General features: G+C 41.9%; 1 protein-coding gene across 1 annotated transcript in view; it reads right to left on the reverse strand.

Moving 5' to 3' along the window:
• Positions 1-25,568, reverse strand: part of CTNNA1 (catenin alpha 1) — a 274,271-nt gene that overhangs the window by 52,607 nt on the left and 196,096 nt on the right. Inside the window, exons 11-12 of the mRNA XM_089657034.1 lie at positions 11,600-11,756; positions 9,285-9,485 (exon numbers count right to left, since the gene is read on the reverse strand). Coding sequence (XP_089513160.1) covers positions 9,285-9,485; positions 11,600-11,756 — 358 coding nt within the window. The remainder of the gene's footprint in view (positions 1-9,284; positions 9,486-11,599; positions 11,757-25,568) is intronic.

Consider the following 25,568-nt stretch of genomic DNA (forward strand, 5'->3'; position numbering starts at 1 on the left):
GAATATCAGTGGGCAACAGATGAAATAGAGCTACCTCCGGAGTTCTGCGAATATTAATTCCCATTACTGAAGAAAATTAAATATTCGGATCCAAAATCTATGGACCACCGGACATTTCTACCATACATGGAGCATAGTGCCCTCCTGTCCACAGCGTCTAAAGCAATTGGGTGACACGGATGGGTAAATTTTGGCAAGACGTGTTGGAACTAGATGCCAACGAAGAAATGTTTTATAATTTGATTCGATAAGGGTAGTATTGATCGAAATTTTAGATAGGGTATTAGCCGTAGTCCGCCAAGTGTCTAACTCTAAAGAGCTGTTCAAATCCCTTTCCCATTGAATCATATAGGATAGCTTGGTGAGATGATCAACAAGGGAGACATAGATAGCGGATAATCAACCCTTCATCCTCCCAGTAGCCCCACAGGAGATCTCTAGAGGTGTGAGTGTGCAAGGTTCTGTGAGTAGCTTGAGTTTACTGGTAATAAAGAACAAAAGCTGATAACGGAACCATTCACAGGAAGGCATCTGAAAAGTTGTCAAAAAGTATTGGAGAACGAGGATGAAGACCATCCAGGTAATCCCCAATATGCAAAAGACCCTTATTTATCCATTAGAATACAGAGGGCGATAGGCTAGGAATAAGCTCGGGGTTACAAAAGACAGGAGCTAATGAGGTATGTGGAGAGCAGAGAGGTTTACGCGCCCGCCATCTATCCCAGACCGTTAAGGAATAGGATAATGTAGGACAAAGGATAGGAGGATGCAACCGATTAGGAAGCCACATGAGAGCGCCAATAGCATGAGGATGACAAGATAAGGCCTCAATACGAATCCATTGGGGAACATAGCCCCTAGCAGAAGTACAAGAGAACTGTGCCATCTGAGCCGTCTGAAAGTAAATCTGGAGATTAGAAAGTCCCAGACCACCATACTTTTTTAGGGAGTAAAAGTAGAAGTTACCATTTGGGTACCAGGATCGGTAAAGTCCTAGTATAACAGTCTCGGTAAAAAGGTCATCTTGATAGAATGAATTCTACCAAACCAGAATAGATGAAGGTCCTCCCAGTCATGTAAGTCAGCTTAAAGTCGTTTGAAGAGCAGGGGATAATTAGTCTTATAGAGTGACGAGATAGAGCTCGTGAGATGAATTCCCAAATAAGCGAGAGAGCGAGAGGCCCATTAAAAATCAAAGTTATCCCGCAAATGTAGAACCTCTGAATCAGGTAGAGAAATGTTTAAAAGCAGTTGTTTTGAAGGGATTAAGAGTGAGACCAGAGACCGTAGAAAAACGACGGAACAGGTGGAAGAGACTAGGTAAAGATGTTCGAGGGTTAGATATATACAGTGGGGATCGAAAGTTTGGGCACCCTAGCTAAAAATTTGTATTAATGTGCATAAAGAAGCCAAGGAAAGATGGAAAAATCTCCAAAAGGCATCAAATTACAGATTAGACATTCTTATAATATGTCAACAAAAGTTAGATTTTATTTCCATCATTTACACTTTCAAAATAACAGAAAACAAAAAAATGGCGTCTGCAAAAGTTTGGGCACCCTGCAGAATTTATAGCATGCACTGCCCCCTTTGCAAAGCTGAGACCTGCCAGTGTCATGGATTGTTCTCAATCATCCTCTGGGAAGACCAGGTGATGTCAATCTCAAAGGTTTTAAATGCCCAGACTCATCTGACCCTGCCCCAACAATCAGCACCATGGGTTCTTCTAAGCAGTTGTCTAGAAAACTGAAACTGAAAATAGTTGACGCTCACAAAGCTGGAGAAGGCTATAAGAAGATAGTAAAGCGTTTTCAGATGTCAATATCCTCTGTTTGGAATGTAATTAAGAAATGGCAGTCATCAGGAAAAGTGGAAGTTAAAGCAAGATCTGGAAGACCAAGAAAAATATCAGACAGAACAGCTCGCAGGATTGTGAGAAAAACAATTCAAAACCCACGTTTGACTGCACGATCCCTCCAGAAAGAGCTGGCAGACACTGGAGTTGTGGTACACTATTCCACTATAAAGAGATACTTGTACAAATATGGTCTTCATGGAAGAGTCATCAGAAGAAAACCTCTTCTGCGTCCTCACCACAAAAATCATCGTTTGAACTTTGCAAATGAACATATAGACAAGCCTGATGCATTTTGGAAACAAGTTCTGTGGACGATGAGGTTAAAATTGAACTTTTTGGCCGGAATGAGCAAAGGTACGTTTGGAGAAGAAGGGGCACAGAATTTAATGAAAAGAACCTCTGTCCAACTGTTAAACATGGGGTTGGATCAATCATGCTTTGGGGTTGTGTTGCAGCCAGTGGCACAGGGAACATCTCACGAGAAGGAAAAATGGATTCAATAAAATTTCAGCAAATTTTGGATGGTAACTTGATGCCATCTGTGAAAAAGCTGAAGTTAAAGAGAGGATGGCTTCTACAAATGGATAATGATCCTAAACACACCTCAAAATCCATGGGGGATTACATCAAGAGGCGTAAACTGAAGGTTTTGCCATGGCCTTCACAATCTCCTGACCTCAACATAATTGAAAATCTATGGATAGACCTTAAAAGAGCAGTGCGTGACAGACAGCCCAGAAATCTCAAAGAACTGGAAGACTTTTGTAAGGAAGAATGGGCAAAGATACCTCAAACAAGAATTGAAAGACTCTTGGCTGGCTACAAAAAGCGTTTACAAGCTGTGATACTTGCCAAAGGGGGCAGTACAAGATATTAATTCTGCAGGGTGCCCAAACTTTTGCAGACGCCATTTTTTTGTTTTCTGTTATTTTGAAAGTGTAAATGATGGAAATAAAATCTAACTTTTGTTGACATATTAGAAGAATGTCTAATCTGTAATTTGATGCCTTTTGGAGATTTTTCCATCTTTTCTTGGCTTCTTTATGCACATTAATACAAATTTTTAGCTGGGGTGCCCAAACTTTCGATCCCCACTGTACATGAGAACATAATCAGCAAATAAGGCACATTTATGATCTCGTTGACCACAATGGATACCAGAAATGGTGGGGTTGGAACGAATAGCTATAGCAAGTGGTTCCATTGCCAAAGCAAAAAGTAAGGGGGAAAGGGGGCAGCCTTGTCTAGTACCTCGCTCAATAGGTAGAGAAGCTGACATGTATCCACGGATGGAAATCTGAGCTAAAGGATTAGAATAAAGAGCCCGTATTAGGGTCAGAAAAGAGGGGCCAAACCCCAACCTTCCCAGGATCTGGAATAAATAGTCCCAAGACAAACTGTCAAATGCTTTATGGAGATCTAGTGATAGTAGTAGAATATCCCTTGGTGAGGATTTATTCCAGTTGGATTGGATAGCTGACAACGCCAAAGTTCGTCAAATTCGGTCCGAAGTTTGTCGACCGCTGATGAATCCGGATTGATCATCATGGAGATAAAGAGCCAGAAATTTATGGAGGTGTAAAGCCAGTATTTTAGTAAGAATCTTGAGGTCACAATTAATGAGATAGGACGATAATTAGAAACCAAGGTAGTGTCTTTGTGGGGTTTAGGGATAACACTAATAAATGCTTTATTTTCGTCTGGAGGTACAAGTCCCCCATCCCGTAAATAATCAAAATAGTGGGCCATATATGGAATCAGAAGATCAGGGAAGGTCTTATAATAACTATGAGAAAGGCCATCTGGTCCTAGAGATTTATGAGGGGCAAGAGTTTTCAAGGCATTCTGAATCTCCTCACAAGAGAATGGCTGCTCCATTGACTCCCTGTGGGCCCCCTGAAGAGAAGGAAGAGCAACACAGCTAAGAAAGCTGTCAGAGGATAAGGAAACGTCTCCTCGAAGCGATTGGTATAGATCAGTGTAAAAGGAACGACATTTTTAGAGGCTCTTATTGGGATCTTGAGAAAGTACCGTTATTTAATCTGAGTTTAGGGAGAGCCATTTGGGAGCATTTAGGAGACAATTTTAAGTGCTAATAAAAGTACCTGACCTATTTCTCCAAGTGAAAAATGTATGGTTAGCCCATCGCAATTGCTTGTCAGTGGTAGTAGTGAGGCATGTGAGGCATAGGTTAAGTTCCAAACGGGTTTGGTCAAGTTTAACCAATAAGTCCAGATCGGGGTTGTGTTTGTGACGAATTACCAGGTCAATATATAGTTGAGTTTTAGTGAGGATAAATCGTTACAAGCTTTTTTAAGCCTTGAGGAAAGTTGAATAAGAAACCCCCTAACAGAAGCCTTATAGGTTGATCAATTAATAGCCGGATTCGTATCATCTGTTTTGTTGATTTCAAAATACGTTTGTAGATGTGACAATATATTCTGACAATATGAAGCATTGCCCAAAATAGCTTCACTAAGGTGCCAATGAAGATTAGTCCTACCATGGGTCCAGGATAGAAATGTCAGAAAGATCGGATTGTGAACGGACCAAGGTGTGGAGAGGATTTTAGTTGCAAGAAGTCTGGGAAGGGAGTGTGTATGAAGAAATACATGATCAATACGCGAGTAGCAATTATGGGCTCTAGACTAATGGGAGTAGTCTTGAGAAGTTGGGTTAGCTTCTCTCCAGGCGTCAAAGTCATAACGGTATAGTAGCTGAGCAAACTTACGACTCTGTCTAGAAGGGGACTGAAGCATAGCGGTTCGGAAGAGATCCAAAATCTGATCTAATGTTAGGTTAGAGTCACCCGCCAAGATAACATCGCCCTCAAATTCCGAGGCCAAAAAACTCAATAAAGAGTGAAAAAAGTCCACCGGATTGGTATTCGGAGCATACAAAAAAAGGTAAGTAAATGTCCACCCAAGTGGCCCTTCACCAGAAGGTAGCGCCCTTCCCGATCCCGGATAATTTAAGATTCAGTGAACGACAAACGGCGGGACAAGCAAAGGGCAACCCCTCGCTTCTATTCCGTAGCATTAGCAAAATAACAAAGGGTCTTTGTGAACGTATCGTGGTGCAAAAGAAGGGGGGAAATGTGTCTCCTGTAGGGCTACAATATCCGCCCCAAAAGAGCAGTACGAATTAAAGACCTTAATACGTTTAGTGGGAGAGATAAACCCCTGAACATTGTGGGATAATAAGCGCTGTTAGACCGTTGAGATGACATGGTGGACAATCGATGCTTTGTACATGATGGGAACTATTCGCTCTCAGAGCACAGGAATGGTCCAGAGAAACCAGGAACGCAGACGGCTGACCCTCAAAGAAGAAGAAAAAAGCAAAAAAGACAGAAAGGAAAGAAAGCAGTAAAAAGGGACACTCTTAATGTAAACGTCCTCATATCCGGTAATCAAATGTATGGTACATAATAAAGTCAAATCAAATATACCAACAATATCAGGACTAAAGCCCTGTAGAGGAATGGATCTAACCAGAGAGACAACTTGGGGAAGAGTCTTCCCTATCGAGGAAGGCCCATAGACACTCCCCGACACCAACAAAAACAGTTACCCATTATAAACATCGTACAATATAGAAATAACCAAGCCCCATAATATTACTAATCAGCAGACGGACTTATTACAACCTCCAGAATAGTATGAGGGGGAGAGAGGAAAGCAAAAAAAAAAAAAAAAAAAAAAAAAAAAAAAACCACAAAACACCAACCCCCCCTCCCACTAAGGCGTAGCGCCACACCCCCACCCACACCACCCTTTCAAAAATCTTAACAATGGCGACTAATGTTCCCAAGGAACCACAGAGAAGCCATCACATTTCAAAAAATAACCGTATGAGACCACCAAATGAAACATGAGCCTCAATAGGTCTTTCAGTGATTTTATCTTCCTGGAATTTGGAGCAGTCCACAATGGGGAAAGCGATGAGGGCTAAGCAGATCCCGCTGGGGAATGAGATGAGGGGCTACGGGAAATAATGCCCAGTTGAAACAGGAGTCCTTCACCTTCCTGAAAAGTAGAGAACCCGTAAGGTTTGCCGTTAAAAGTTGAACTGTAAGCGAAAGGGGTAGGTCCATCGATAACGGATATCCCGCTGCACCAGATGGGAAAGTAGTGGTTTTAGAGACCGCAGCTTCTGGATAGTGGTCGGAGAGACATCTGCAAATATTTGTATTTTATGTTCCGCAAGTTCCAACTCTGGGGTCTCCATGCTATACTTTATGACCGCTTCCTTGACCTGTGAAAAATATGGTTTAACAATGATATCCCTGGGTGGTACTCCGTCTGGGGGGGATCAACGCTCTATGTATAGGATCAATTTCCGTGTGGAGACCATCAATATCAGGCATTGCAGATCGCATGAGGGATTGGGCTCAGCTCGTGAGCTCATTAACTGACTCAGGGAGCCCTCGAATACGGAAATTGTAGCGCCTAGCCCAGTTTTCCAGGTCATGAATTTTAGAATATGCTTCCTCAAGCCGGTCTTGTAGGTAGGTAATCATGTTAGAATTTTGGGATACACTGTGGACCGTCGCATCAACTGTAGATTCGGTACTGTCTAGGCGTTGGCCTAAATCCTGAAAATCTTGCTTAAGATCAGCCGCCAATTTAGTAGTAGCTCTGTTTAATTCGCGTTGCAGTAAATCAGCAAAGCGAGCGATCAAATATTGTGGTGGATCCGGGGGAGCTGGCGAATGATTAGGGCTATCAGAGTCCAGTTCCAGGCTGCTGCTCTGACTGAAGAAAATGGCTGCCATCTCATTATCCAATGGGGAGGAGGCAGGGGAATCGTGGCCTAGTGAATAGGACAAAGCCTGGGACCGGGTAGTGCAGAGCTGGAAGGTGACTAGGGGGGCTGTGGAGGTTCACTCACCCCAGAGGACGAAGTCTTCGCTGTTCGGTCACGACCCATGGAGGAGACAGGGCTAATCTTCACCCTCTGAGGGAGAGGCGCTGGCCGTATGGAGGCAGAGAAGGCAGCAGGGGCCATGGGTGCCGAGCCTGGCGCCATCTTGGATCCCCTGCTCACTGCAGGGATCGAGTGTTGGGAGCCGCCGCGGCTCCTTCCTGCCATCTGTCCCAGCATAATTGTGATGCCCTGAGGGTCAGGTCAAGACCCGAAGCAGGTCCCGCGATCAGAGGGGGCTCGGTGCCCTTGTATGGGAGAGTATGGTTCCGGGGGTGTGCGGAGCTACGGCCGGAGCAGGTACGCCGGTCACCCGCGCATGCGCACTCCCTCTGTGTGTTTTTAAAGAGAACACACAGGATCTGGCTGGTTTCTTCCTCTATTAGCCAAATTTCATTCAGGGAGAGAAGCCATATTCTGTGTGAGTACAGGCAGTACATGTACACTTGTTAGACACAGTTAAGCCCTTGATTGCCTTGTCAACCAGCAAGTGTCAATAGTACAGCAAGAGTGTACAGTATTATTACTGAACACTGTATTAATGTCACTAGCAACGTCAGTGTCAACCAGTTAACGCCAGATAGCCTGCCACACTATCACAGTCACACTAAAAGTTGCTGATCACTGCTATTAGTATAGTGTCTGCACAGATCAGTAGTAGTAGCGTAGTACATTCTGGCCTTTTAGACACCAGCACTGAAGTTTTTCATGATTAAGTGGCAAGCACCTGCAGTGCAGTACAAGCTGGCAAGATGGCATGCTCTAATAGTGTAATGCAACCGCAGCCACCAAGAATACGAGCACTGGCCCATAGTAGCCTTCCAGAGGTGCTTGCAAATCCTAATTGGCTTCCCCCAGACTCGGCAGCATCCGTTTATCCCCCCCATTCATAGCTCAGCTCAGGGTGGAAACAGCCAACTTAACGACCCTTGTCATTTTTTAAGCTGTTTTTCACATACCTCTATAATTGAATTGTGGACCAAGCACAATTTGCAAATTTAAAATTTTTTGGGCCTAACCCAGAAAAAGAAAGAATTGCAATCATATTGGTCCACAGACCCAATTCATTATTATGCCGTGTTCTCTGAAGATATGAGACAATGTGTTGTATGTATTTAGGTGACAACTTGTCCCTGGGGTGACCTAGACTATACTCCGCTCACAAAAGTCAGCCTCTCATAAATTACCTGTCCCAAAAATCTGAAGATGTGTATACACCCCAAAAAACATCTGCATAGACAATGCTCTTGTACATTTTACTGGCAGGCTTACAATCAAGCAATATCTCCCCAGCAAGCATGCCAAATGTGAGGTCAATATTATTGTTATACTGCTTTAGAATTTATGCAGGATAAAACAGGCAAATGAAGCCCCCTGGATGCCCAGACTACATGAGGAGATGCTGCCAGCTAGAGTGCGACTTGTCACCTTTTTTCCTATAAGGGGTACAATTTGTACGTGGACAACTTTTATTCAAGTGTTCCACTTTTAAAACATTTGTTCCTTCAAGAAATTGGCTGCTGTGACACCATGCGACCTAATTGCAGGGGCTTCCCTCAAAGCCTCATTAAAGGATAAGTTTACCTTTCATAACATGTTACACCCATATTAAGGGTGTAACATGTTATGAACGGACAGGCCCCGCTCCCCCGGTGTTCTGTGAATGAACGAACTATGGCTGTCTGCTTGTACTTCTCAATGAACTACCATAGCGCTGTGGAGCGCCATGATGGTTCATTGATTCTTGTGGTCAGTATATCTGCTTGCCCGTACATGTCATACAAGCATGACAGGTCTGCAGAAACCTGCATGGCACCAGCAATTTGCTGATTGCTGACGAGACTCCAGAAACAAAACATATTAAAAGCACAATTTACCTGCAAAAAAAAGTGTATTTATTTTTGTAAAAAGGTGAACTTATCCTTTAACATCTCACTTAGAAAGGGAAAGAAAGCCTGCTTGTGGAATTAAGAACCACTAGAAGTGAAATGGAAGGACAAAACGTGATGCATTCATCCTGCTTTCCATTCATGCAAACACAATGGTCCAAATTCACATGGCATCTGATGCCTTAAAAAGCATCTCTGCATTCACAACTATAATCTAAAATATGGGAGATGTAGGCTTAAACAACCAAATGATTTAGCCTCCCGTAGAGCTAAATGCTGAAAAAAAAAATGCCTATATATTTTTTCAATTAGCTCCATAAACTTAAATAATTCCTCTAATATCATAACAATATAACATTTTTTCATGATCCATTTAGGTGCAAATTTTTCTTCGAACTGCATCTAGTATTAAACTTTAATATACTATTAAAACAACTGAGAAAGATACAGATCAAACTTCTTTACAAGAAAACACAATGATGTGATTTCCGTACTATTTGCTAAATGTTTGTTAACGCAGGTTTTATTAGTAACTAAAAGGAAAATATTTCCAGGCCACATATAGCCAGTAATATGGACCTCTCTGTAAAGATAGTCGCATTCAATCATACCAGTGTCTGACAAAAGTTTTGTTGCTTCCAGGACTTTTTCTGTGTAAACTCCTGGTTCATAGTTATCCATCTCTGAAGTCACAACATGTATAACTCTAGCTGCACGCCCACGGATTGCGCCAGCTGTGCGATCCAAACCATCAACATCTTTTTCCTGAAGAGCTATCACACATTTATTGACATCCTCCAAAATATGGTTCTCTGTAGAACAAAAAAAAAAAAAAGCATCTATTTAAATATGGATAGTAATTATATACATAAATATAGTAATATCACAGTTCCTTTAGGTAAAAAAAAAAAAAAAAAAAAAAAAAAAAAACACCTTACACAACAGAATTTTGCTTTTTACTGCTTCACTTATGTAAAACCTTACATTGAACTTCTCCTATTTGCTCCCTTCTTTTGGTCTGTATACACAGAACTATCAGTCCCTATGCTGTGGAGATCAGAATGGGAATTTAACAAAATAACTGGGTTGGGCTGAAACAAGTTCTTGGAATTTCATTACACAAAAAGGCACACTGTGTCATTCCAAAAGAGGAAATTAGTAAATTTCTAGGCAGATCAGGGATAAAACACAGGGAAAGCTGCATTTGTTGCAATAATGAACTGCTTGAACTTTTTTTGTTCCGACATACAGGTGAAACTCGAAAAATTAGAATATCGTGCAAAAGTTAGTTTATTTCAGTAATGCAACTTAAAAGGTGAAGCTAATATATGAGATGGACTCATTACATGCAAAGCAAGATAGTTCAGGCCGTGATTTGTCATAATTGTGATTATTATGGCTTACAGCTCATGAAAGCCCCAAATCCACAATCTCAGAAAATTAGAATATTGCATGCAATCAATAAAACAAGGATTGTACATAGAACAATATCGAACCTCTGAAAAGTATAAGCATGCATATGTACTCAGTACTTGATTTGGGCCCCTTTTGCAGCAATCACTGCCTCAATGCGGCGTGGCATGGAAGCTATCAGCCTGTGGCACTGCTGAGGTGTTATGGAAGACCAGGATGCTTCAATAGCGGCCTTCAGCTCTTCTGCATTGTTCGGTCTCATGTCTCTCATCTTTCTCTTGGCAATGCCCCATAGATTCTCTATGGGGTTGAGGTCAGGCGAGTTTGCTGGCCAATCAAGCACAATAATCACACGGTCATTGAACCAGGTTTTGGTGCTTTTGGCAGTGTGGGCAGGTGCCAAGTCCTGCTGGAAAATGAAGACAGCATCCCTATGAAGGTAGTCTGCGGAAGGAAGCATGAAGTGCTCCAAAATCTCCTGGTAGATGGCTGCGTTGACCTTGGACTTAATGAAGCACAGTGGACCAACACCAGCAGATGACATGGCTCCCCAAATCAACAGACTGTGGAAACTTCACACTGGACTTCAAGCATCTTGCAGTGTGTGCCTCTCCATTCTTTGGTTTCAAAATGAGATGCAAAAAGTTGCTCTCATCAGAAAAGAGGACTTTGGACCACTGAGCAACAGACCAGGTTTGTTTTTTTTCTTTATCCCAGGTAAGACGCTTCTGAAGTTGTTTGTTGTTCAGGAGCGGTTTGACAAGAGTAATAAGACATTTGAAGCCCATGTCCAGGATCCGTCTGTGTGTGGTGGCTCTTGGTGCATTGACTCCAGCTTCAGTCCACTCCTTGTGAAAGTCCCCAACACTTTTGAATGGCCTTTTCCTGACAACCCTCTCCAGGCTGCGGTCATCCCTGCTGCTTGTGCACCTTTTTCTTCCACACTTTTCCCTTCCACATAACTTTCTATTAATGTGCTTTGATACAGCACTTTGGGAACATCCAACTTCTTTTGCAATTACCTTTTGAGGCTTTCCCTCCTTGTGGAGGGCGTGGATGATGGTTTTCTGCACAACTGTCAGGTCAGCAGTCTTTTCCATGATTGTGATTCCTACTGAACCAGACAGAGACCATTTAAAGGCTCAGGAACCCTTTGCAGGTGTTATGGCTTAATTAGCTGATTAGAGTGGGACACTGAGCCTAGAATATAGCACCTTTTCACAATATTCTAATTTTCTGAGATTGTGGATTTGGGGTTTTCATGAGCTGTAAGCCATAATCATCACAATTATGACAAATCACGGCTTGAACTATCTTTGCATGTAATGAGTCTCATATATTAGTTTCACCTTTTAAGTTGCATTACTGAAATGAATGAACTTTTGTACGATATTCTAATTTTTTGAGCTTCACCTGTACAATAAAGTCTAAGTTCTTATTTTCTTCCTAATGTTTTGAGTATTTTTTTTTTTTTAACCAAAGGATGCTAGAAGAGAAACTGAGGCAAATTTACCTGAAACAGCCAAAAAATCATCGATTGAAGTAATATCATCAACAGCATCAGTCAAAATACGAACTTGTCTTTCCCACTGATCTTTGAACAGGTCCATTGTTTCCTGTGCCACTTTACTATGTGGTTTGGCTGCAAGTGCCAAAGCAGCATTGATAACCTGCAAAACAGTTTTATATCTCTTATTCATTTAATCACAGGTGTATTATGATTTATTCAAAAAGCAAATACAAAAAATTCCGAGCTCTCCTTAACACCCCCATATCACAGTGCTCAAAAAACCCCCCAAAAAAACCCCAAAAAAACCCCACAATTGTTCAAACCACAACTGCGCTCAAAAAGAGTGCATTAAAACAATACATCAGTGCATTTAAAAAAAAAAAAGAAAAAAACTCAAAATAATTCATGACACAAAATAGTGTGCACATCAACGCAGGTGCATCAAATCAATAACCAATTCATCCAGAGTGAAAAAGAGAAATAGCCTGTGCAAAATCAATCGATACATAAAATAATCATAAGTCTATTAACATTTTTGGACGAATGTACAGTTAGGTCCATATATATTTGGACACAGGCACAATTTTAGTTTTTTTCAGCTATTTAACAAAACATATTCAAGCTATAGCTATAGAATGGATATGGGCTGAAATTGCACACTCTCGTTTAATTAGAGGGCGTGTACATCCAAATTGGAGGAAGGGTTTAGGAATTAAAGCTCTTAAGAGTAGCCATCCCCCCTTTTTCAAGGGACCAAAAGTAATTGAACAATTGAATCAAAAGCAATTTCATGGCCAGGTGTGGGTTACTCCTTCGTTATTTCTTCATCAGTTAACCACTTGAGCTCCAGAGGATTTACCCCCCTTAATGACCAGGCCTTTTTTTGCTGTTTGGCGCTGCACTAATTCAAATGATAATTGCGCGGTCATGCAATGCTGTACCCAAACGAAATTTACGTCCTATATTTCACACAAATAGAGCTTTCTTTTGGTGGTATTTGATCACCTGTGCGCTTTTTATTTTTGGCGCTATAAACAAAAAAAAACACAAAAATCTTGGAAAAAAACCCCAATATTTTCTACTTTCAGCTATAAAAAATATATCGTAAACTCAAAGTTAGTCATAAATTTAAGCCAAAATGTATTCTGCTACATGTTTTTGGTAAATAAAATCCAAAAAAGTGTATATTGATTGCTTTGTGTGAACGTTACAGCGTCTACAAACTATGGTATAGATAATTTGAAATTTACACAGCTTTTACTTTCTGACCGCCCATCACATCTCGAGGTGCTAAAATACCAGGATAGAACAAACACCCCCAAATGACCCCTTTTCGGAAAGCAGACACCCTAAGCTATCTGCTGAGAGACATATTGGGGTTTATTTACTAAAGCTGGAGAGTCCAAAATCAGACTCCCTTCTGCATAGAAACCAATCAGCTTCTAACCTCAGCTTGTTCAATGAAGCTTTGGCAATGAAACCTGGAAGCTGATTGGTTTCTATGCAGAAGTGAGTCTGATTTTGCACTCTCCAGCTTTAGTAAATAAACCCCATTGTGTCCATGGAAGATTTATTTTTTTTCCACAAGTTTCTGGAAAATGACAAAAACGTTTTTTTTTTTCTTTTTTTTTTTTTTTTACACAAAATTGTCATTTAAATGATTTATTTCTTGCACAAGCCATAGGTATATGTGGAATTATACCCCAAAATACATTCTGCTACTTCTACCGAGTATGAGGATACCACACGTGTGACACTTTTTGGGAGTCTAGCAACATACAGGAGCCTGAAATCCAATGAGCACTTTGAAAGCCTGAAGGTGTGTAACTTCTTCGTTTCACTTCCCCACTACCTATCACAGTTTCGGGGGCCCTGTAATGCCAGGATAGCACCAAACCCCCCCAAATGACCCCTTTTTGGAAAGTAGACACTCCAAGGAATTTAAAAAGAGGCATGGTAAGTATTTTGCAGATCTCATTTTTTCTCACAAGGTTTTGAAATATAAAAAAGAAAAGAAAATATATTTTTATTTTCTTTCTTCATTTTCCAAAAACTTGTGGTAAAAAAATAAATTCTTCTATTGATTCAACATGCCTCTCAGCAAATAGTTTGGGGTGTCTACTTTCCAAAAAGGGGTCATTTTGAGGGGTGGGGGCATTTTATGCCCAGCATTAGAAGTTTATGCCACACATCACTAACTCTTCTAACCACCTGAAGACCAAGCCTTTTCTGACACTTTGTTCACATTAAAAAAAATCAGTATTTTTGCTAGGAAATTAAAGTGAACCCCCAAACATTATATATTTTTTTTAGAGCAGACACCCTAGTAAATAAAATGGTGGGTAGTGCAATTTTTTATCTCACATATTATTTACACAGCGATTTTTCAAACGCAATTTTTTTGAAAAATATACACTTTTTTTAATTTTAATGCACAAAAACACAATATATTGGTATAAAAGATGATGCTATGCTGAGTAAATAGATACCAAACATGACATGCTTTAAAATTACGCATGCCCTGTGCAATGGCGACAAACTGCATACATTTTTAATATCTATAGGCAACACTTTAAAAGCCTTTACAAGCTACCATTTTGGATTTACAGAGGAGGTCTAGAGCTATAATTACTGCCCTTGATCTGACGTTCGTGGTGATCCCTCACATGCATGGTGCAATCGCTGTTTCCATACTGGCACAGGGTCAACGCTCATGACCGCAGGTGTGCGCGGATGGGCGAGGGTCCTTTTTTTTTTTCTTCTGATTTATTTAATTATTTTTACACTGTCCCTTTCATTTTTTTTTTTTTTTAATCACTTTTAATGCTATCTCAGGGAGGGGGTGCATTTTCTCCCACTGTTAGTAAAGGCAATTCTGCAGCTAATTAACCACTAGGAATGCTTTTACATGAAAGCCCATTGCCGGCTGAAAAAAATGATACCAGGATGATGCCTGCAGGCATCACCCTGGTATAACCATTCAAAGTCCAGTGATGTACCAGTAAGTCACTGGTCCTTGTTGGGTGTATATGCTATGTTCTTTTTTTCTTTATGCAGCCTGTGGGCTGAATGAAAAAAAAAGAGAAGAAATCTCTGCCAGAAAAAGTGTGTGGTATGCCCACCTTTAGAAACCTCCCTCAACCCACCCACTTCTAATGGTGGGCACATATGAAATGTGCCAACAAATATAAAATATATATGCCGAAGCATAGGGGCCATCCACCCACTGGCCACCCCAGGCCCCCATGCTTTGGCATATATTCTGTTTTTTATAACTGCGGATGAAAAATCTCATCCGACAGCACTGCACACACCTACTTAATGTCTATTCTGAAAGCAAAACCCTGTTGCTGTCAGAATAAACAGGTCAGTGCTGCAGTTTGACGTTCCTGCAAAGAAATCAACAATGGTTAACAATAAAACAAACTCAATAAAACAACTTTATAAGGAAAAGTGTGTGGTGGTATGCCCACCATTAGAAACCTCCCTCAATCCACCCACTTCTAATGGTGGGCACACATGAAATGTGCCAACAGATATAAAATATATATGCCGAAGCATAGGGGCCATCCACCCACTGGCCACCCCAGGCCCCCATGCTTTGGCATATATTCTGTTTTTTATAACTGCGGATGAAAAATCTCATCCAACAGCGCTGCCCACGCTGACTTATGTCAATTCTGAGAGCAAGTTCCTGTTGCTGTCAGAATAAACAGGTCAGCACTGCAGCTGAAAGCATTCCTGCAAACAAATGGTTAACAATAAAACAATAACAATAAAACAGTAAAAGTCGAACAATCACAAAAATGACAACAAAAAAAAACAATTTTTGGTTTTTACATTTTTTTTTTCATTTTTTGGGGGGTATTTGTACATTTATTTTTTTTTACTTTTTTTTTTCAAAACATTTAAACAGCTGGTAGAGTCTCTCCAAATGCGATAGCCAGTTTCCTGACTACCTAACATATTTCGAGACCCTGTGTAAATGTGCCCTGATCTGTGCCGTGCTGTACCCTATACTAATAGTTCACTAGTGTATGGTAGAGGCGGAAGCAGGGCTTGACGCAGAGGCCAGGTTGGCCAGGACAGGAGGGACAACAATAGCGGCTGTCACGCCTAATTCCACGTTTGCTGCAGACACAGCATCTTTTTTAGGGTCTTCTTTGGGTTGGGGTACCAGGAATGGTATCGGGAAAATGTCTCTCATGCAGATGGCTAACTGCATCTGGGATGGGGGTTTGGGGCACAGCACCTTCTGGATACAAAAGGGCCCTGATGTTCTCTAACTGGAAATTTAGGTATGATCCACTATGTCCAGTTGCTTTATAGAGAACAAAAGCGTTATATACAGCCAATTGAAATAAATAAACTTTTATGTACCAGCATTTGGATTTTTGGGAAACTAAGTACGGCTGCATCATCTGGTCGTTGAAGTCCACCCCTCCCATGTTGAGGTTATAATCGTGGACACAGAGGGGCTTCTCAACAACACCAGCTGCCGTGGTAATTTGGACGGTCGTATCTGCGTGAATGGAAGACAGGAGGTAAACATCCCGTTTGTCCTTCCACTTCACTGCAAGCAATTCTTCAGTTCTCAAGCAGGCTTTTTCCCCCCTTTTTAAGACGGGTATTTACAAGCCGTTGGAGGAAGCCTCGGCGATTAGATCGCACAGTGCCACATGCGCAAATTCCCAAATTGAACAAATGTCTAAATAGTGGCACGCTTGAATAAAAATTGTCCACGTATAAGTGGAAATAGGATGACGCCAAGTCCCAAACTATCTTGCCACTGCTCCCCATGTAGTCTGGGCATCCGGGGGGCTCCAAGTGACTATCTTTTCCCTCGTAAATCCGAAACTTACATGTATAGCCTGTTGCCCTCTCACAGGTCTTATACATCTTGATCCCATATCTGGCACGCTTGCTGGGGAGATATTGTTTGATTAGAAGGCGGCCAGAATATTGAATGAGGGACTCATCGATGCAGATGTTTTTCTGGGGAGTATACACATCTGCATATTTTTGGTTAAAGTGATTTACGAGGGACCGAATTTTGTGGGGCCGGTCAAATTCAGGGTCACCCCGAGGACGACTGAGTGTGTTGTCGTAGAAGTGCATAAAACGCATTATCGTCTCATATCTATGCCTGGCCATGGCAGCAGAGAACATGGACATGTGAACAAGTGGGTCTGTGGACCAATACAACCGCAATTGATTTTTATCATTAATGCCCATGTTGAGGGTTAGGCCCAAAAAAACTTTAAATTCGGAAAATCGTAATGGGTTTCCATGCGAATGGTCTGGCAAGGTTTGAATTTGGGCTGGCGGCGATATATTGTCGTGCATATAAATTGCTTTGATCCACAATCAATGCATAAAGATCTTCTGTAAAAAACAGCTCAAAAAAATTAAGGGGAGTATTTAAATTTGCTGTTTCCACCTGAATTCCGGGTTGGGCAGTGAATGGGGGAAGTACGGGTGCTGCAGAATTTGTGGGCTGACAATCGGGATTTGCAAGTACATCCGGAAGGACACTAGGGGCTCTACGGGCCTGTCTGCGAATTCTTGTTGGCCGCGGGACACTACTTGTGCTCGCCACCGCACCAGCTTGTACTGCACTTATGGGACTCGCCACGTCACCAAGTGATACTGCAGTGCTGGTATGCATACGACCAGGACGTACTAGGCCGCTGGTGCTCACCAGTTCACCAAAAGATACTCCGGCACTAGTACTGGCACTCTGCTGCATATGAGAGTCATCATGCATTTGTACCACCTCAGCAACCTGGGAATGGGATCGGGTATGCCTGACCTTAGCAGGGACCACTTCCTCGTCGTCTGAGCTACCTGTCAGGGTGCCGCTGCTGTCTATAGGTTTGTATTCTGAGCCCGATTCTGCCAGTGAGTCTTCCCCTTCGCTCTCACTTGACATGCTCAGAATCCTATAGGCCTCTTCACTAGAGTACCTTTGCTTAGACATTTTGGCCACTAAATTTACAGGTACCTAGTGCGACTCACGGGAAAAAGAGCACCTGGCTGTCAGGGACTGCTTGAACCGCTACAAAAAATTTACCGACAAGTGCTAACAGAGATCAGGCCTGATTCTGTGAACACTGCGGTTTTGTATGTAATATGTATCAAGTGACAGTTATCTACTGACACTGCACTTGCTGGGGGAGAAGAGGGGGGGCATAGGGGCTAAACGCAGGTGCTGGCAGGTGTTGGGGCTGATCCCGCTAACACTGCGTTTTTGGGGATACTATAGTAATGTGAATGCTGGTATAGCGCTGATCTGATCAAAGATATTGATCCAATCAGACACTATACTAGCAATGGAGGTTTAGCATGCAAGTAAGCGTGTTCCTGGCAATCAAGGGGTCAAATGTGATTATTTGTGTACTAGCGGGCAAACTGGCGCTATCTGGGAGGGGCGCTAAATCGGAAGTCACCAGTGACACTGATACAGTGTTCAGTAAAAATCGGTTCACTGATCAGTGACACTGGTGACAGGGCAGCGAAGGGGTCAACTTGGGGGGGGGGGGGGGGGGATCAAGGGGTTAGACGGGACTACTGGTGTATTAGCGGGCAATCTGGCGCTATCTGGGAGGGGCGCTAACACGAACGGAAGTCGCCAGCGACACTGATACAGTGATCAGCAAAAATCCGTTCACTGATCAGTGACACTGGTGACAGGGCAGTGAAGGGGTCAACTTGGGGGGGGGGGGGGGCGATCAAGGGGTTAGGCGGAACTACTGGTGTATTAGCGGGCAATCTGGCGCTATCTGGGAGGGGCGCTAACACTATCGGAAGTCGCCAGCGACACTGATACAGTGATCAGTAAAAATCGCTTCACTGATCAGTGACACTGGTGACAGGGCAGTTAAGGGGTTACCTGGGGGGGGGGGGCGATCAGGGGGTTAAATGTGTCCTCTAGAGTGTTCTGTCTGTGTAGTGTTTTACTCACGTTTAAATGTTTCTTCTTCCCTGTCTGGAACGGAATGTGTCCAGGCAGAGAAGAATGACATCATATCCTGTCCTGTGTAAATGTCAACACAGGACAGGATAGGACAGGGACCGATCATCTGATTTCAGCCAGAAATCACTGGCTGAAATCTAATGATTGATCCCTCCTGGATCGAATGGTGTCGCCCGCGGGTCGGTGGGAGCGGAGCCCGTTTTAAAATGTGGTTTTGCGCTCCACTGCCGCCCTGCACACGTATATATACAGTGGCAGGGCGGCAAGCAGTTAAGCAGGTAAAAGGTCTGGAGTTGATTCTAAGTGTGGCATTTGCATTTGGAATCTATTGCTGTGAACCCACAGCTGTCCATGCAAGTGAAACAGGCCATTCAAAAACTAAACAAATCCATCAGAGAGATAGCAGCAACATTAGGAGTGGCCAAATCAACAGTTTGGTACATTCTGAGGAAAGAAGAACGCACTGGTGAGCTCAGTAACAGAAAAAGGCATGAACGTCTACAGAAGACAACAGTGGCGGATGATCGCAGGATCTTCTCTATGGTAAAGAAAAACCCATTCACAACATCCAGACAAGTGAAGGACACTCTCCAGGAGGTGGGTGTATCATTGTCAAAGTCTACAATCAAGAGACTTCACGAGAGCAAATACAGAGTGTTCACCACAAGGTGCAAACCATTCATAAGCCTGAAGAATAGAAAAGGCAGATTAGACTTTTCCAAAAAACATCTGTAAAAGCCAGACCAGTTCTGAAAAAGCATTCTTTGGATGAATGAAATGAAGTTTAATCTGTACCAGAATGACAGGGGGAATAAGTGTGGAGAAGGCTTGGAACAGCTCATGAGCCAAAGCACACAACGTTATCTGTATAACATGGTGTAGGCAGTGTGATGGCATGGTCATGGGGGTTTATTGAAGTGACAGAAGCAGCCGGATGAATTTTGCAGTGTTTAGAGTTATACTGTCAGCCCAGATTCAGCCAAATGCAGCAAAGTTGATTGGACAGCACTTCACAGTACAGATGGACAATGATCCAAAACACGCTGCAAAAGCAACTCATGAGCTTTTGAAGCAAAAGAAGTGGAATATTATGCAATGGCCGAGTCAATCCACTGATCTCAACCCAATTGAGCATGCATTTCACTTGTCGAAGGCAAAACTAAAAAGGCAGAAAGACCAACAAATTACAACTGAAGACAGCTGCAGTTAGAGCCCGGCAAAGTATCAGAAAGGAGGAAACCCAGTCTTTGGTAATGTCCATGGGTTCAAGACTTCAGGCAGTCATTGCCAGTATTCTCAACAAAATATTAAAAAATCAACATTTTAGGATTATATTCATTTGTCCAATTACATTTGAGGCCCTGAAAATGGAGGGACTGTGTATAAAAATAGTTGCAGCTTCTAAAATTTGTACTTGATATTTATGTTCAACCCCTTGAATTAACCACTTGCCCTCCAGAGGATTTACCCCCCTTCCTGACCAGGCCATTTTTTGCATTACGGCGCTGCGTTATTTTGACTGACAACTGTGTGGTCATTCAACGCTACACCCAAATTATATTTACGTTCTTTTTTGCCCACAAATAGAGCTCTCTTTTGGTGGTATTTGATCACCTGTGCGGTTTTTATTTTTTGCGCTATAAAAAAAAAAAACCATTTGAGAAAAAAAAAAAAAACACAAAAAACAGTATTTTTTACTTTTTGATATGAAACATGTCCATTAAAAAAAATTATTTAAAAATCAAATTTCGACATAAATTTGAGCTACGTCTTTGCTAAAAACAAATCCTAATATGTGTAAATTAATTAGTTTATGTGAAAATTACAGTGTTTACAAATGGTGGTATATATATACACACTGGGATTTTTTTAACATTAATTTTAAATTAATTTTTACTAGTAATGGCGGCGATCAGCGATTTATAGCGGGACTACGGCAGGCATTCTGACACTGAGGGGAACTGACTTGGTGTCACTGCTAATAAAAAGCACTGACACTGTACTAATGACACTGGGCATGAAAGTGTTAACATGTTGGGCGATCAAAGGGTTGACTGTGCCATTTTACTTTGTGTCCTGCATTGGTACTTCACTGCCCTGCAGTGCACCGCCATGCAAAGCAGTGTGTAGGAGCTGACAGGGAGGAGAACTGTTTTGTTTACTAACAGTTCTTTCCCCATCAGAGACCCTCAGCAATCACCAGGCGCTGACGAGTAATCACCAGGCGCTGGCAAGTAATCACTGGCCTGAAACTGGTGATTGACAAATGCGGCCGCGAATGGCGGAGCGGGTAGGGCGCGCACCCCCTACCTGCAAATGCAAAATCACGTATATATGCATGTGATTTTGTGCACAGGTGCCACCCTGTAGCAGTATTTCTGCTATGGGGTAGAGCTGAAGCCGTTAAAGCTGAAAGTCTGCACTTCAAATTCATTTGGATTATTTCGGTTTAATTTATTCTGGTGGCATACAGAGACAAAAGTATGAAAATTGTGCCTGTGTTCAAATATATATGAACCTAACAATAGATATATACACTGAAGGAAATAAGTAGTTGATCCCCTGCTGATTTTGAATGTTTGCCCACTCACAAAGAAATGATCAGTCTATGGTAGGTGTACTGTAACACAGACAGAATAGCAACAAAAAAAAATCAAAAGAAATGCATGTCTAACAAATTAGGCACGAATTTGCATGTTCATGAGGGAAATAAGTATTTGATCCCCTTCACAAAACATGGCTTAGAACTTGGTGGAAAATCCCTTGTTGGCAATCACAGAGGTCAGACGTTTCCTGTAGTTGGCCACCAGGATTGCACACATCTCAGGAGAGATTTTGGCCCACTGCTCTTGGCAAATCCTCTCCAAGTCTTTTAGGTTTGGTGGCTGACGTTTGGCAACTCGAACTTTCAGCTCCCTCCACAGATTTTCAACCGGATTAAGGTCTGGAGACTGGCTAGGCCACTCCAGGAGCTTAATGTGCTTCTTCTTGAGCCACTCCTTTGCTGCCTTGACCATGTGTTTTGAGTCATTGTCATGCTGGAACACCTATCCATGACCCATTTTCAATGCCCTAGCTGAGGGAAGAAGGTTCTCACCCAAGATTTGATGATACATTGCCCCGTCCATCGTCCCTTTGATGTGGTGCAGTTGTCCTGTCCCCTTAGCAGAAAAACACCCCCAAACCAGAATGTTTCTACCATGTTTGACAGTTGGGATGGTGTTCTTGGGGCCATAGGCAGCATTCCTCCTCCTCCAAACACGGCAAATTATGTTGATGCCAAAGAGCTCAATTTTGGTCTCATCTGACCACAACACTTTCAACCAGTCCTCCTCTGCATCATTCAGATGTTCAGTGGCAAACTTTAGACAGGCCTGGACATGTGCTTTCTTGAGCAGAAGGACCTTGTGGGCACTGCAGGATTTCAATCCTTGTCAGCGTAGTGCGTTACCAATTGTTTTCTTGGTGACTGTGGTCCCAGCTGCCTGGAGATAATTGACAAGATCCTCACATGTAGTTCTGGGATGATTCCTCACTGTTCTCATGATCATTGCCACTCCACGAAGTGAGATCTTGCATGGTGCACCAGACCTAAGGAGACTGACCGTTGGTTTGTGTTTCTTCCATTTGCGAATGATTGCACCAACTGTTGTCACCTTCTCACCAAGCTGCTTGACGATAGTTTGGTAGCCCAGTCCAGCCTTGTGTAGGTCTACAATCTTGTCCCTGACATCCTTGGGCAGCTCTTTGGTCTTTGCTATGGTGGAGAGTTTGGAATCGGATTGCTCCTGTGGACAGGTGTCTTTTATACAGATAACAAAATGAGATTAGCAGCACTCCCTTTAAGAGACTGCTTCTAATCTCAACTTGTTACCTGCATTTAAAGACACCTGGTAGCTAGAAATCCACACACACACACACACACACACACGTGAAACTCGAAAAATTAGACTATCGTGCAAAAGTTAGTTTATTTCAGTAATGCAACTTAAAAGGTGAAACTAATATATGAGATGGACTCATTACATGCAAAGCAAGATAGTTCAGGCCGTGATTTGTCATAATTGTGATTATTATGGCTTACAGCTCATGAAAACCCCAAATCCACAATCTCAGAAAAATTGGAATATTACATGCAATCAATAAAACAAGGATTGTACATAGAATATCGAACCTCTGAAAAGTATAAGCATGCATATGTACTCAGTACTTGATTTGGGCCCCTTTTGCAGCAATTACTGCCCCAATGCAGTGTGGCATGGAAGCTATCAGCCTGTGGCACTGCTGAGGTGTTATGGAAGACCAGGATGCTTCAATAGCGGCCTTCAGCTCTTCTGCATTGTTTGGTCTCATGTCTCATCTTTCTCTTGGCAATGCCCCATAGATTCTCTATGAGGTTCAGGTCAGGAGAGTTTGCTGGCCAATTAAGCACAGTAATCCCATGGTCTTTGAACCAGGTTTTGGTGCTTTTGGCAGTGTGGGCAAGTGCCAAGTCCTGCTGGAAAATGAAGTCAGCATCCCCATAAAGCTCGTCTGTGGAAGGAAGCATGAAGTGCTCCAAAATCTCCTGATAGACGGCTGCATTGACCCTGGACTTAATGAAGCACAGTGGACCAACACCAGCAGATGACATGGCACCCCAAATCAAGACAGACTGTGGAAACTTCACACTGGACTTCAAGCATCTTGCAGTGTGTGCTTCTCCATTCTTCCTCCATACTCTGGGTCCTTGGTTTCAAAATGAGATGCAAAAAGTTGCTCTCATCAGAAAAGAGGACTTTGGACCACTGAGCAACAGACCAGGTCTGTTTTTCTTTAGCCCAGGTAAGACACTTCTGACGTCGTTTGTTGTTCAGGAGTGGCTTGACAAGAGGAATACGACATTTGAAGCCCATGTCCAGGATCCGTCTGTGTGTGGTGGCTCTTGATGCACTGACTCCAGCCTCAGTCCACTCCTTGTGAAAGTCCCCAACACTTTTGAATGGCCTTTTCCTGACAATCCTCTCCAGGCTGCGGTCATCCCTGCTGCTTGTGAACCTTTTTCTTCCACATAACCTTCTATTAATGTGCTTTTATACAGCATTTTGGGAACATCCAACTTCTTTTGCAATTACCTTTTGAGGCTTTCCCTCCTTGTGGAGGGTGTCGATGATGGTTTTCTGCACAACTGTCAGGTCAGCAGTCTTTCCCATGATTGTGATTCCTACTGAACCAGACTGAGAGACCATTTAAAGGCTCAGGAACCCTTTGCAGGTGTTATGGCTTAATTAGCTGATTAGAGTGGGACACTTTGAACCTATAATATTGCACCTTTTCACAATATTCTAATTTTCTGAGATTGTGGATTTGGGGTTTTCATGAGCTGTAAGCCATAATCACCACAATTATGACAAATCACGGCTTGAACTATCTTTGCATGTAATGAGTCTCATATATTAGTTACACCTTTTAAGTTGCATCACTGAAATAAATTAACTTTTGCATGATATTCTAATTATAGAGTTTCACCTGTGTGTGTTATATATATATACATACATACACACACACACACACACACACACACACACACACTTATTTTTACCCAAAATGATGCAAATGACTAAATGCACAGAATAACTAAAGTTCATATATAACCCTAAAAGTGTCCACAATTCCATATACATCAATAAAAAATAAAGTTTCACAAATGATTTTTTTTTTATTGTATCCTTCTTAAAATTATTTTTCATTGATTTTATGAAATATACATTCTGATGGATGGATTGCACTTGGAAACTAACCACTTGCCCTCCAAAGGATTTACTCCCTTAATGACCAGGCCTCTTTTTGCTACTCAGCGCTGCACTAATTCAACTGGTCATGCAATGCTGTACCCAAACGAAAGTTATGTCCTTTTTTTCACACAAATGGAGCTTTCTTGCAGTGGTATTTAATCACCTGTGCGCTTTTGTTCACGCTATAAACAAAAAAAAAAAAAAAAGACCAAAAATTTTGAAGAAAAACTATATTTTTTACTTTCGGCTATAAAAAATATATAGTAAACTCAAAGTTAGTTATAAATTTAGGCCAAAATGTATTCTGCTACATGTTTTTGGTAAAGTGTATATTGATTGCTTTGTGTGAAAGTTGTAGCGTCTGCAAACTATGGTATAGATACTGCAATTTACGCCATTTTTTTGCTATACAGTGCTGCACTAGTTTGACAATTGCGCAGTCATGCAATACAGTACATAAATGAAATTTATGTATTTTTCACACAAATAGAGCTTTCTTTTGGTGGTATTTGATCACCTGTGCGCTTTTTATTTTTGGCGCTATAAACAAAAAAAAAAGTTTTGAAAAAACGATATTCTCTCATTTTTGTCCAAAAATATCCCAAAAAAATAGCCAAAATGTATTCCGCTACATGTTTTGCGTAAACAAAATCCCAATAAGTGTATATTGATGGCTTTGTGTGAAAGTTATAGCATCTACAAACTATGGTATAGATAATGGAATTTACACAGCTTTTACTTTCTGACTGCCCATCACATTTCTTGAGGTGCTAAATACCAGGATAGTACAAACACCCCCAATGACCCCTTTTCGGACCGTAGACACCCTAAGCTATCTGAGAGGCATATTGAGTTCATGGAAGATTTATTTTTTCCCACAAATTTCTTTTTTTTTATACACAAAGTTGTTATTTAAATTATATATTTCTTACACAAGCCATGGGTATAAGTGGAATTACACCCCAAAATACATTCTGCTACTTCTACCGAGTATTGGGATACCACATGTGTGAGACTTTTTGAAGCCTAGCTAAATACAGGAGCCTGAAATCCAATGACCACTTTGAAAGCCTGAAGGTGCGTAACTTCCTCACTACTTACCACAATTTTGGAGGCCCTGAAATGCCAGGATAACACCAAACCCCGTGTAATGCCTATGAAATGTTTTGGCCTTGGTCCCTTTGTGTATTGGGTAATTTGTACAATAAAGCATTGTTGCCCA

The sequence above is a fragment of the Staurois parvus genome, unplaced genomic scaffold (genome assembly GCF_062004578.1).
Source record: "Staurois parvus isolate SC_StPar_1 unplaced genomic scaffold, SC_StPar_1.0 ptg000958l, whole genome shotgun sequence".
In the NCBI taxonomy this organism is placed as follows: Eukaryota; Metazoa; Chordata; class Amphibia; order Anura; family Ranidae; genus Staurois; species Staurois parvus.